We start from the raw sequence: 14,331 nt of genomic DNA, 5'->3' as shown, positions 1-14,331 counted from the left end.
TCTCTCTCTGTCCATTATTTTCTTCTGTCTGTGAAAGCCCATTGTCATAGCATGGTGATTTCCCCGCACAATGCCGGTGCAAGCGGGCTTCATTTGCAGTAATGGCCCCCGTCTTTTGGAAAAACGTTGAATGGCCCCCGTCGTAAACACACGGCAAGAGTGTGTTTGAAGGTCCGCCAAAAAGCTGAAGGAGGTTTTTGTTCTCTCACCTTTGTTCGCACGGTTCGCTCAAAGTAGTCGAGAAAGAAGATGCTTTGTACTTGAACGTTGATGGATGTTTTTTTTTTTTGCGAAGATCGCAGCCGTCGGGCTAACATGAAATTATCATTGAAGTCAACCTGAACATTTATGTCATGGAAAAGTCTCAGCTCCTTTCTTGCCATTTTTGGGATTGGATTTCGAAACGACTTCATTGTTAGCGGTTGCTTGGAGATGCACACTTGTCATGTCCTCCGAGGATGCAAATTATGTTTCCAAAAGTACCTGTGGAGGACGGAAGGCACTAGAACAACTTCTTTCATACTATATATACCGTCCGATTCCCAAAATAATTCTTCTCTGTCATTCTACCTTCCTTCTCCCTGTTTTTTGGCTCCCAGGATGTCTTCCAAGCGACCAGCCTCTCCATATGGGGGGACAGATGGAGAGGTAACCATAGCAACCAGCAGAAAGCGAGTGGAGGATGAGGAGAGCGAGGGACTGGGTGGCGTGATCCACCTCCCTTTGGCCTCCTACTGCAGTAAGGTGTCCCCGCGCTCGCCCCCCTTCCGCACCTTGGACAGCCCCCCCAACAACACGGTAAGAACTGAACCAAAATTTGGTCAAATGTTGTTTTTGTGAAGTTTGTGTTTTCATTGTGTGTGTCCTCGCCAATAAAACACAACCTTTCCCCCGCCTCGCACCGACGTGCCGTAAAACAATGAAAAGGTACTCAGCGGCTATAATAGAGAGCTAATTTGGTAATTAGTCAACTGATTAGGCGGCGGGCCCCTCCCAATTGTGGACTCTGCATGTGCTCGACTATAAACCAAAGTCCTGGCACCAGAGGTAAACATTCTTACGGAAGATCTGCTTCCTTTCTCAACAACATTCTGTCAAATCTGCCATCGTCCAAGTGATGCCACACAACTACTTTTGGAGTTTATCTCACAGCAGAAGGGCGTCTGTGCGTTTTTTTTTTCCCTCCTCGACTCCAAGAGGGTTTAGAGTGAAATCGAGAGGGCTACTACGAGAGTGTGGGTTGAGTGGGGACTGGGGGGAGGGGGGGGGTTCACTGTCCCTTTCAGGACAATAGGCGTAAAAGCGATACCGGGGGGGGGGAAGTGAAAGACTCTTGGGCGGCAAGTTGACTTGGAAGTGAGGCTGTAAGGGGGCGGGGCAAATTAAAGCGCTCGACCGACCTCGTCGTCCCTTTCGCCCTGCAGCTTTGCTTACCTGCTACACTAAATATACTCATATTGGAAGCTTCCGGTACGAAGGCTGCCTTTTATGATAGTTTCTGAATAATTGTAATCTGGCTAAAAGGTTGTTTTATTGCAAGTAATTGTGCGAGTGGATCTGTAAAAAGCGGTTCAATCATGAAGGTGAGGGAATAGCACATCAAATAAGGCTGGCGGGGGGATTTTTTTTATTTTATGTTAGTGTTATGCATATCTTTGCAAATTTTTTTTTAAAACATGCTGGTGCTAATTGTTTCGCAAACATGACCCGTATTTACAAACCTATTCATTTTGGAATGTTTATTATTCAAGGGCGCTGGGCACAATCGGACAGATTTAACACCAAGCAGCGGTTTATTTCACATGCCAGCGACACGTTAATAAATTAGCACGGCACATATTTTTTGTGCGTCTGAATATCTAATGTTATCTTTCAGATGATACGATGAGGTTAAAGTGATCTGGGATTACATGCCGTGTGTTCACACTGCTGCTCAATCTAGATTGGATCCAGATCCGATCTTCTTTGAGTCAAAACTGACTGTCTGTGTTGAGCCACGGCATGTAAAGAAATTTGTTGCGTGTGCGTACGAGCGCGCGTGTGTGTTTGGCTGCCGAGTGTGTCGGAAGATTGGCAGCTCTGGCGTGGCGCTAAGTCTTTTACCTCCCTGCAGGAGCGATCAGTGACATTCTCGTATGTGTGTGTGTGTTTGAGTCGAGCAGCTGTTTGCAGCTCTTCCCACTGTCACATTGTCCGTGTCTTGATCTACGACGAATATTATTTCTTCACACATGCACCTTGCACAACCCGAGACATGACAAGTATCGAGTGTGTGTGTGTGTGTGTGGGGGGGGGGCTCTGGCAAGAGTCAAGTGTTTTGAAAGCAGATGAGCTCGAGACAAAAGTTGCCTAATTCGGTTCCATTGCAGAGGCAGTAAAGGGATCAAGATTTTGTTTGTCCCACTCGTTTGGAAGAGAATCGACATCTGCAAACTAAAAGCAGAACCGCCCACACCGCCAGGCTGCTAGCGTTAGCGTACGGCCGCGCTAGCGCACCTGGGGGCGATCTGGGTGTCAAACCAGAAATGGCATAACTTGCTGAGGAGGAGAGAGCAGGGATGTTTGAAAAGCACGGGAATAAATGCATGAGGGGAAAAAGTTGTACAAATCGCATTAGCCGAGGAGCAGCGCCGCGGCGGCGGCGCACCTGACTGACACCGCTTTGGAACATCTTCTTCTGTCTTGGATGCAAAGTCACTTGCGTGGATTACGCACTCCATTTCCGTAGCCTTCGGGATGAGGCTGTCTATCCGACTTCACGCATGCATAATGTAACGCTTCCTAATGGAGGGAGGGGGGATCCTACAAGGGGGGGGGTCACGACTGCCCGCTAATTCGCCGCCACCGGGAAATGACCTTCCGAGTGAGATGACGTCCCAGAATGGGATTCTCTCCCCGCCACCCTGCCGCTGCACACTTCTCTCATTCTTGTTTGTTTTTGTTTGCACGACATCTTTCTCGAAAGAAAGCGCGCGTCGGTTTTAAGTAGGCGCTGGATTAGATAAATGGGATGTGACAGGTGTGACCGCTGCCTTCAAGATGCCTCCTTTCCTCCCTCCCCGCTTCCTCGCTCTGTCAACGCGCTCATTTCCTCTAATAACATCACCTCTCTCGCTCTCTTTACCCCCCACCCCCACCCCCCGGTGCGTCCCTCCTTCGCCCCCTTCTCTCACTTTCCTACCAGTCTGCCTCCGCCTGTTTTCATTTGCATGGCGTGCGCTGGAGATGATGCAACTCGTAATCACAGAGACGCTCGTTTTGAAGTGTGAATTAGCCTAATCTGTACAACCGGAGAGGGTGGAAGGAAGCGTGCAACCAGAAAAAGTTACTTTATCACCCACTGCGAGGCCGAAAAATCGCATTACTGAGCTGCTGTCGGCCACTGCTCACGCCAAAACTCTCACGCGTGGCTCCGCCTCCAACATACATTACATTTTTTTTTATATGTTCAGGGGTTGTACATGAAGTTACACACTAACCACATCATGCTGAGTGCACCAAGCATGTGCAGGAATGTTGGCAGAATTAATGAATTATTGAGCGTGCTGACTTATTCAGAGTGTTAAAACACACGATCGAAGCAAGAGAGAGCGAGTCGGTCAGGCGTGGGGAATTCCAAGTGATAATGGCTCGGCTGCACCCGTCCGGTCAATATTAAAATCTGACATCGGAGGATTTCCTATTTACGGGGTATTTTATTTGTCATTTTACGGGTTATCTTCTGATGACTGATGTGGACTGTGATCTGTGTTGCAAGTTAATCATTAGCGATCTCCACCCAAACACACATTGGTGAGCTCCGTCGTCGTCACGTGCACCTGTACGTGGCGGGATGTGTGTCGCTTGCCGCCCGGCGTTGAGATTAGCCAAAGATTAACTGCGTGGACCATTGACCCTTCTTCTGTATGCAAAGAGCTGAGCTGACAGACTGGCGGGCGGATCGACTGATTGACTCACTTGGTTCTTAACCTCGCCCTGGAGTGATCCCATCAAATTTGGCTTTTAATGGCATCACAATCGGGCTACAACCAAAGATTATTTTCAAGGTGTAGAATTTGAGGTTGTTCCAAGTGGTTTCGTCTTGGTGGAGGCGTTGGCATGCTTTGTTTCGCAGCGCCATCTCAGTGTCACTTTTAATTGGGCTGAGAAGGTATTAGGTTAGTCGTCCAAACAAATGCCACCTCGATTGGATTGAAGGCTCGGACTGTACTCGCCGTTCAAGCTGTCGCGACCTGCGAGTGGCCGATCCGAAAGTTAATCAAAATTAATCCTGGATTTTATTTAAAGTAGCATAGCATTTATTTTGGTTGGAGTCGAGGCTCGGAAAAGTTCTTCACAGGTGAAAGAACTTTGCGAGACGCTATTTTGTAGCCGTCAATCTAGTTATTCGCTCTTTTGTGATTTTAGTCCTTCCGTAAATTTACAGCTTGACAAAGTTCCAAATTAAGAGTCTTACAAGGCAAAAGTAGCGTCGCCGAAACTCTTGCCTTCCGAGTACGATAACATTGGACGCCGCTCAAAGCCGAGCTACTGAAGGCTTTGTAACAAAAAGCGCTCGCGTGCGTCCGAGATGATTTTATTCGTTTGTTTGTTTCATGTGCTCGTTCTGTCAAGTACCTCCAAGTCAGTCAGTCAAAAGCAGATTCCAGTGAAGAATAAGGCACAAGTGTGGCCTAACTTTGGGGAAAAAATGGAAAGGGATGAAAGCGTGCTGGGCTCGGAGGAATAAAGAATGGCAAGATTCCTTATTTGGAGGGAAATCATGATGCTAATGACTATTTTCTCCCCCCTGCCTTCAGGATCTGGACGGTTCCAAGGGGAACTCCCTAAGCCCTTACCCCCTGCACAATGCTACCTCACCGGGCAAAGACGAAGGCGGCGCCGGGTGCCGGCCGTGCAGCGACGGAGGCTCGAGCGCCGGCGCCCTGGGGACCCCGGAGAGACGCAAAGGGAGCCTGGCGGACGTGGTGGACACACTGAAACAACGCAAGATGGAGGAGCTGATCAAGAATGAACCAGAAGGTCAGCCGGGCTTCTTCTTTCTGAGCTTCTTCTGCCCTTCTGGCTACTTTTGTTACCATGGCTACCGGCTTTTCTGTTTACTAGCGACGGACAGCCCCTTAGCGTCCGAGATGAAGTCTCGGCTTTTGACAGTCGGAACGGACAGTTGGAGTTAAAATTAGCCTTTGGCCAACTCTAATTACCCCTTGGCAGATAACCGGGCGCTTAAGTCACTCCACGCGATAATGGCGATAAGGAGATCACCAACAGGTGTCTGTCTCCTGGTATAAATACGTTTTATTGGCCTTACCGGTTTGACAAAAACAACTTCGTGTTATTCCGCAGCGTCTCGTGACATTCGGAACCCCGAAAGGTTACAGTGCAGTGAAAGAAAAACTCCAAGAGTGTTTACCGCCCTTTCTCGGAGCTTGTTTGTGTGTGTGTGTGTGTTGCACCTATAGTTTCCTCCCGGTGCATCAACAGGCTTTCATTTCAAGCTGTGATGTCCTAACCTTATTTTTCAGTCTTTTCTCTCGGCTTTTCAATGCGGTCAAGGCCGCCGCTGGTCCGCTTTCTTGCTGTCTTTCTTTTATTCCAGTCGATAGGGAGGCCTGTTGTGGCGCACACACACATAGAAAAAAAAAAGAACCGTTGTTTGTTGAGCTGAGCTGTAATTGAGGTGTGTTTTGGATTGTTCGCTGCTTCAGTGGACCTCATGAACTGGCAGGGAGGAGGAAAAAAAACTGGATCTTTATGAGTCAGCCAGGACAATGAAAGAGAGAAGGGTCAAAAGAGAGAGAGAATGTGTTGAAGTCATAAAAGAGGAGGAGACTTAAGATCTAAAACGTCTTCATTAGCGGCGACGACGACCGACCGGGAGCTTTATCGGCTCCGGGTTCAAATGAAACGGGGCCGACAAAAGCGCCTCCGGACCCTTCGGCGCACAAAAACCGGCGGGCCGGGCGAGGAAGAAAGGATGAGGGGAAAAGTGGGGAGAAGAGAGAGAGTGAAAACAGCGAGGGGCGGTATTGAAGGCCGGATAAAAATCCTTCTTCTGTGCCCGGCTTGCTATTGTTTGGCTGTGCGGCTCACAAAGGCCATTAGCGGCAAACAGCAGGTTGGGATGAAATTTTAATGAAGGCTTTAATCATTATGAAAGGGCTGGAATATTAGCGCTCGGCGCACGTATCGCTTCCAGCTGGATCAATGTCGCGCCGGCTTTTTCCGAGGAGCGTTAACGGCGCAAAATGGGTCAAAAAACAATAAACATCTTGAAACGAAGAGGCCGGCCGGACTTAGTGGAGCTTTGCCTTGAGCTACACTTCACTACACACAAAAGATGTCACACGCGTTTGCGGCCAGCGTTGCTCTACTTGCTAACGTACGCTAATAAATGACTAGCCTTGTCGTCCCCCACGGCCCGACCCTAACCCGACCGCGCTCCACTGCTCCCCTGCTCGCCATTCATCTTGCGTCTTACTCCGCCGACCACCTGCTACCCTCCGAACACACACCGCACGACAACCCAGGTGCACGGATACATACCTCAAGAGCAACAGGGCGGAAGAAGCCAAGAAGGCATCAGCACCTTTTCACGATGTGTTTATAGAAGCGAGGGGGGCGGGATAATGAGACGGCGACACGGGGTTCGGAGCAGAGAAATGACCGAAATGAACATGTGCCTAGGATAGACCCTTGGGGTATGCCTTTAACCCTGCTGGTCCTTTTCGTGGATGGATGCTTAGATAAATGAGAGATGTGCATTTTAATGCTGGATTGGGAATTAGGCCCACGTGGATGCTGAACTGGATATGTGAGATATGCAAATATGGTTTCATGGATTGATTGGTTAGTGGTTGCTAGCATAGGCGCTTGAATTGACGGATGGATTTATTTATCATCCTGGATGGAGGGAGGGAGGGTCCACCCTTTACGGCCTTCACCTGAGACTTCAGATGCTCCTTAGCAGGTTTACAGGCACGCTAGCAACCTTGCAGGTCAAGCGCAATGGCGTTTCCATTTTTTTATGGCTCGGCGTACTTCGCGGCAGCAGTCCCCGTACTGAGAACGCCAAGTCAATGACAGATGTCGCACAACACACACACTCACACACACTGCACTTCATCTACGTCCAAGGCAGTGAGGGATCCAAGGGCTTGCTTTTAGAGCGCACTGAGGCATTTTATAGGACAGCACTTAGGCGAGGCCATTGTGCCAGACAAGCACACACTGGCCGCGGCTCCCTCACGCCTCCGTTCACTCCACTGGGTGACAATGGGAAGGGCGGATACATTCTGCCAAGGAGCAGGAGCGGAAGAAAGAAAAGGAGGGGAAAAAAGGGGAGCTTGATAAGTGGAAGGATTTCGTTCATCCGTCTATCAGTCCCCCCCCCCCCACCTCTTTACTTTTCTTAATCCTAGCGCACATGCTAAACAATAACAATGGCGTATCCAAGTCGTCACGTGGAAACTTGAACTTTTTAAGCTCGCGGCAATTTGTGGCTGAAAATGCACGAGCCCAATCTACCTCCAGATTATTTCGGTGTCAATTACAAGACAATTCGATATTGCTTCACTTGAAAGCGTTTCGAACCGGTATTCCGTCTAGATGAGCGATATCGAGGAGATGAATAGTGTGTATGTCCGCGTGTGTGTGTTAGGATAAAGCAGTGGCACAGCTTTTGTCCGATACAGAAGAATAAAGGGGCTTAGAGAGAGGAGAGAGGGTCCTGCGGTTTTCCTGATGGTCCGTCCGAATGTGTGTGTGTGTGTGTGCCTCACGGCGTGGCATTAAGTTAAGGACAAAGGCTTGAGGTTCATGAATCAGCCAAGGCTTCCAAGCTTGGCTATTGTGGACGAGTCACAGTGTGAGTGTCCTGCAGCATGCTGAGTATGTGTGTGTGTGTTTGTGTGTATATGTGTGTGGTCATTTCTGGTGACCAGCCAGGTGGGGTCAATATGTGTATTTTGTGCATCACCTCAGATGGTATGAATGTGTTTCCAAGCAAGTGGATGTCAGGGTGTCCCGCACAAAAGACGCCTGTCACACAGATCCCGAAATAATTGACAGGCCCCCCCCCGGCGGAGTCCCCCCTCCCTCCCCCTTGCCTAACTCCCTCTCCATTCACTTGCATTCACCGACTCGTCTTCCAATCAAATCAAAGGGAATCCGCAATTCATCTCGTCGAAACTTTTCTCTATCGCGCGGCCTGTTGTTGTTTTCCTTCGCCTGTCTGTCGCTTATAACTCCGCCCCCCCTTTGCCGTCCCCCCCATTACCATGGAGAGACACAGAGGAATGTTTTCCTTTTGGGGGGGTGCATAATAGCTTCAAGGTTAATGAGTTTGCTGCACCAAACTTTATCCGTCGGTTTACTTGATAGGGGGGAGGGATATTGAAACGACTCGTGTGTGCGGGGGGGAGCGGCAACAAGTCGGCCGGGCGACTCCATCGAGTGTCTTTGAAGCCACGGGGTCCGAACGCAAATTAACCCCTGGCCGGGTGGGGTCAGAGGGCGGCACCCACAAAATGCTGGTGTTGTCGGGGCGGGGGCCGCGGGGGGTGTCGCCCAGGCGTTATTTGAGCCAGATGTTGGGAGACAAGAACCTCGAGTCTCCCCCATCCTCCCCTCAAGTGCATCTTCTGGAGTGATTGTTGTCCTTCCATCGCCGATCCCAGCCGTCACTCCTCTTGCCAGCTTGCCTCCCCCCTCCTCCCTACCTCCTCACCCTCCTCTTCCCTGGCTGGGCTCAGGAGCAGTGAACAGGTGTTGTCTCCTTTTGATTTGGGTGCGTTTGGATTAATGTTGTCAGCTCAGCTGTTAAAACAACTGCCGCCGCCAGATGCCAGTCAGTTTGGGGCTGGAACTGTCACACACACACACATGCACACACACATGCAGGTCCTCTTGGCTCATTGTTACACCAACGGAGCAAATCAGCTGCTGCACGCCAGTCTCGCTTGTAACCCAGGTGGGGTTTTTGTGTTGCCTTTCCAAAACACCGCAGTGGCAGAGTGTGACATGATACCTCGCTGATCATTAACGCACAGTCGAGGTCCCCTTGTTTACGATAGCGCCGATGAACAATTCGTCATCGCGGTGAACGGAAACAAAATAAATCATTAAAATCGCGATATTAGGCACATCTGTGATTTCCTTAGTGTCGGACGATGCAAAAATAAAATCGGAACAAAATAAAAAATGATAACTTTTAAAACATTAAAATACACATTTAAAAGAAATGGTCAAATGTATTTCATTTCAAATAATGTAATGAATTAAAAAAATGAGAGCTAAAAGAATACAAAATAAAATGTTCAAATCTGTTTTTAAATCTCTTAATATTAACTTTAATCAACTTTTTTGGGAACCGATTAATTTCTATTGACAATTGGATTTACCTTCCCTTGAACTGCAAATATTTGCAATTCTAAATGCCACGCTCAACTTTTCCGCCGCATTCCGAGCAAACATTTTTGCACATTTTCAGACTAAAATCTTGTGGGTGCGTGCATTGGAAGTTCCCCCACCCCCCCCACACTGGACAGTCTTATGATCCGGTTTTCAAGAAGCCGCGCTCGCTCGCTCACACAACAGGACACTTGTTTGGGAGTTAAGCTGACACACTTTTTACACACACGCACATTTTTTTTGTAGCTCTCCACATAAAGAAATCAACAACAAAAAATGGTGGATGTTCAAAACATAGCATACAATTTCAATTCTGTTCCCATCTGCCTTTTCATCTGCTACAGATGGCTTAAGTGAGCTGGAAGCCGCTTTGCCATCACCCTCGCTTCTTCCCGTCACCTATAAAATGTCATCTTTCCATGGAAATAACACGGCAAAAAAAAAAAAAAAGCTCAGAGCACGCACATGCTAGTCAGCCCAGCATTCCTGCGCTGTTTGGACTCATTGCCGTCGGTCTAATGGTTCTCACATGCTCTTATCTTTAAGCGGGACAATACCGCCCTTTTTTTTTTGTTTTTCCCTCTTTAAGACTTTACAAGGCATTTTTGTCTGATGGGACAAACACAAGCTGAGAGGGAGAGACACAAAAAAAAAAAGTTCCAGACCACAATAGCTGCAAATAAAGCGAGAGTGAAATGCAAAGTCAACTCTCACTAGGATGAAATAGCTCAAATCAAGGCCTCGATGCAAATGCGATTGTGTCAAGAGCTTCTTGCTGCGCTTGTCCGTCTCTTTGCCATCGCTTTTGACAGGCAGACGAAAAATGTCACGACTCGCTAGAGAAAACGCGAGCGTGCGCGTTAGCGCCGTCGGTCTCTTGTCTTGCTAATGCCGACTCTGTCCGTGCACCCCCCCATACACGTCAGGGCCCAACACACACAATGTCTTCTTTTGTTGTCACGTTAAAGTGATGCAATAAAGCCGTGCAGTGACAAGGACGGCCCGCGGGCCACTGCAGTGTGACAGCGTGTGTGTGTGTGTGTGTCCGTGCACGTGAAGAGTGGAGACAAGAGCACTGAAGAGGGGTTATTGCCACAAGACAGATTGCAAGTGTCATTTTCCATTACAGCGGCCTGAGCTACACACACACACACACACATACACACGCGTGTGTACGCATGCACGCCTCGGCCTACTTTAACAAGATGTGTTTGACAGGAAGAGATGTGCGTGCCTTAATAGAATGTCCAGACTATTACATTGTCACCTCAGGTGAAGCCGTCGGAATTTTTTTTCGACGGGATTTAGACAAGAGTTGAAATTCAAATGTGGATATGGAACAGTTTGACTGTTTGATATCAAGTTAAGAATGATTTGGATGCTACAAATGGATAAATTATACCTGTGGGCGCCATGGCAACCCCGCATCACCTCGCACAATATTTCCCCACAAAATTAAACTTTCAGGGTCCAAGTCCAAGTAAGTCGAGCACAGAACGTTTCGATGATATCTTGATATTTCGAGGTCGTCGCGGTAATTGGCAAAACGGGCAGTGTGCGCCGGCGAGTGTGTGAACGGAACATTTTGCCTCCCTTGTAAAAACATCGCACGAGAGATAGCATCGCTAATTTGAATCGGCTTGGCTCGGGGAAAAAAAAATAGAGAATGCGAGGAAGGGAAAAATGTTTGTCGCCGCAAAGTTAGCCGTGGACTTTCTCGAATGTCGCTCCAGATTTTTTATTTTTTGCCCTTCATCGTTCTTTCGCAATGTCGCGCCCTCGCCGCTGCTATTTCCGACTGCCAGTGCGTGCGTGCGCGGGCGTGTGTGCGTGCGTGTGCGCCGATCGGGCTCTCCGAGATTTCATGCCAGTATCAGAATTGGCTGCGCATTTGGTTCAAATCAAATTGGACATAAGCACCCACAACACCATCTGTTAGGCAAAGGCAAGCCGAGTGAAGGGCACAACTCTCTGTGTGCAGATAAATGCATTTTCAATTTATTAAATTGTTGACTGACACCTTCTGAAATTTTCACTTTCCCCGCCGCCGCCGCCAAACACGGCTAGCGAGACCGAGTCGCTAATATTAGCGCTGAATCTTGGTGTGATTTGCAATATATAGAAAACGAAGTTGACATATTAAGAGAAAGTAACTTTTTAAAAATGAGCAATCAAGCCGCATGTCAAGCAGAGCTGCTTGATTTTGACTGGAGGCACCGATTAGCATTAGCGTCTCATGCTAGAATTCACAAGAACTGCGCGCCTAACTGAGCTTTGCGTCTGCAAAGGGGCGTGGCTTAATGAGTGATGTCAGTAAGCTGCTTGCAAAGGGGCGTGGCTTAATGAGTGACGTCTAAGATGCTTACTTCGAAAGCCAGTTTTAGCGTATGGGCTTCCTGGTGTCCCCCCCGTCCCCCTTGGTGCCTGCCAAGCGTTTTTTTTTATTAATAACTAAACTTGGAGCCCAATTATGACTCAAAACTTGGATGACCGAGGGGGAGGACTTCACGGGATGCTCTTGTGTCTCGCGCCCATCAGCTTCAGTGGGAGTCGGAAAGTAAGACGGAGGGAATCTTGATGTTTACTCAGGGGCCCCGCCGTCGTGGCGACTGTTGCCAAGGGCCGCTCGTCCCCCCCCCCCAACAACAAGACATTAATTGGTACTGCGAGCTGCTCACCTCACAAAGGTGGACAAAAAGCTTTTTGCGCTACGTCTGTTCTCCCTCTCCAAGCGCTCTATTCCGGCGCCCCCCCCTTTCTCTTCCTTACCACCCGCCCCCCCTCCTCCTCCATATCCCTCGTCTTGGCAAAGCCATTTGGACCGCCATTAGAGGGAATCAATGGAAATGTGTCCAGACACATGGACCAGCTCAACCAAACATGAATTGATCATCAAAATAACAACATCATCATTTCGTAAGGGAGCCCATTGGAAGGCGTTGTGTGTGTGTGTGTGTGTGTGTGTTAGCCAGACTGCAAAGCAAATGTTTCAGTCGGAAGAAGACCGCTACAAGCATCGAGAATGCAGATCGAGCTTGAGCGCAAGAAGATCCAATCCAGGAAAAATAAAATGTTGTGCACCCACCACAGCCGCTCGCTCTGATTTAGTCTTTAACCTGGTTAGGATAACACACTTAACCGGTTAACAACATGACAGTGGCTAAGATTTAGGTCTCGCCCTAACTGGGTTCTTAATCTAATCGCGCCATCGTACGTAAACATACTCTGTCTGCCTCTTGTCACATTCGCGCCGCCGTCTCAATACTTCAGTGTTCGAGGGAGAGGGGGGGCTAGACAAACGCCGCCGCCGCTTGTATAATTGCTTATTCAACGTTGACCCCTGCTCCGCTCGGGAAGGCGGTGAGGGAGGATGAAGAAGGAAGTGGCAGGAGGAGGAGTGGCGCGGAGGTGGGGTAGTCAGAACCTCATCTTGCCTGCCAAGGCAAGTCAATGTGGAGCCTGTTTTTTTTTTTTTCTCCCCCTTTTTTGCAGAGGTGGGGGTCCAAAGCCAGGGCCTTTTTCCTGTGGACCCTCCGCCTCCTCCTCCGTCTTCATCCTCCGTCTTCCTCAGAACCCGGCTGGGTCTGGCGCTGGCACAGAGGCCCCTTTGTTGTGCACCCGAAGGCCCGGACTCTCTCTTTTTTCACTCTCTTTCCACATCCCCCTCCTCCATCATTCCACCTCCACCTCACCAGTCCCCCCCCCCTTTCACAAATATGAGATAATGGGGAAAACGGAGCTGGCCACTTGTGGTGACTCAGGGCAAAAAATAAAAAATAAATGTGAGCGAACAATACAAAGTGTGAAAGAGAAAGAGAGATGGCACCGCTCCTTTCTCGCTCACTTTCATATTTATATAGTACACATATGTATATACATACACAACATAAACAAAAATCATTTCTCCCGTTATTTTTGAAGCCAGGTATCCTCCCAAAACCGCACCCGAGTAAGGTCCACACCCCAGCGTGGGCACAAACGGCGCTGACCTCACACTCGGGCTCGACGTCACAAAAAAAGAAAAAGAAAAAAAGGGAGTTCTCTTTTTTTTGTGCGTGTGGAAAGTGTTGCGCAGTTTTTCTTTTTTACACCATGCGGTTCCCGGCAACCGACGGTCGAGCTCAATTCGAGCCTCGAATGAAAAAGAACTTGAAAGTGACATTCATTGACAAAAAATGAATGTAGGGAATTTTTAATTTGATACCGGTTGGGGACGGGAGGTCACACACACTTATGTACAGTACGTGTTTTTGGATCAGGGGTCAGCGTGGGTTCATTCCGTGCCGGGTCCACATCGTCAATCAACATGGGCCTGCCTCTTCGCCTCATCTCCTCCTGTCCTCGTTCCTTTTTTTGCCATCCTCTGCACAATGAAAGCGCCTCTTGGCTTTTTATTAATAGTTAAAGTGGTCCCCGGCCTGTCACTTGGGACAATGGCTGCAGCCCTGTTAATAAATAAAAATACTAACTAGAGATGGAGACAAGCGAGGCAGAGAGAGAGCGAGTGGGGCAAACGGACCCTCGCTGCCATTTGTTGTTCCCTCTCACTTGTCAAAGCTCTTTGGCTTAAAAGCCTCTGTCATTGTCGAGCGAGAGGAAGGAGGGAGGGCCGAGCGGGCGAGCACCGGGGGCTAATAGCACCTGTTGGGGGTGATGCTGAGACAGCTGTCAGAGAGGGCGGCAAACACGCCAGTGCGCTCCTTCTCCCTTCGTGGGCAATGGCGTCGAGTTGAAAAAGCGGCTTGGACCAAGTCGGCGGAGAAGGAGCTGATTCAGGTCTCTGGAGAGGTTGCTGCAGTATGTAGGACACGCTCCAGTGCACGTGTGTGTTGTCATACCTTTGCAAGTTGGCCGCGCATCTCTGGAAAGCTACCGAAGCGACGATGTAAATAATCGATTCATCGTTTTTTTTAAACTTTC

At 48.9% G+C, this 14,331-nt stretch overlaps 2 protein-coding genes across 25 annotated transcripts in view; both read left to right on the top strand.

The window, feature by feature from the left end:
• The window catches only part of LOC119117275, a 376,942-nt gene that overhangs the window by 100,369 nt on the left and 262,242 nt on the right, over positions 1-14,331 (top strand). The window lies entirely within an intron of this gene.
• sox5 (SRY-box transcription factor 5) overlaps positions 1-14,331 on the top strand; it is a 45,959-nt gene that overhangs the window by 5,363 nt on the left and 26,265 nt on the right. For all 7 annotated transcript variants that reach the window (XM_037243297.1, XM_037243296.1, XM_037243298.1 and 4 more), the window contains exons 2-3: positions 600-798; positions 4,800-5,022. In XM_037243297.1, the coding sequence (XP_037099192.1) occupies positions 600-798; positions 4,800-5,022 (422 nt within the window). The remainder of the gene's footprint in view (positions 1-599; positions 799-4,799; positions 5,023-14,331) is intronic.

The sequence above is a fragment of the Syngnathus acus genome, chromosome 23 (genome assembly GCF_901709675.1).
Source record: "Syngnathus acus chromosome 23, fSynAcu1.2, whole genome shotgun sequence".
Taxonomy (NCBI): Eukaryota; Metazoa; Chordata; class Actinopteri; order Syngnathiformes; family Syngnathidae; genus Syngnathus; species Syngnathus acus.
The sequence above is the reverse complement of the archived record's forward strand: the minus strand, read 5'-3'. Positions and strand labels throughout refer to the sequence as shown.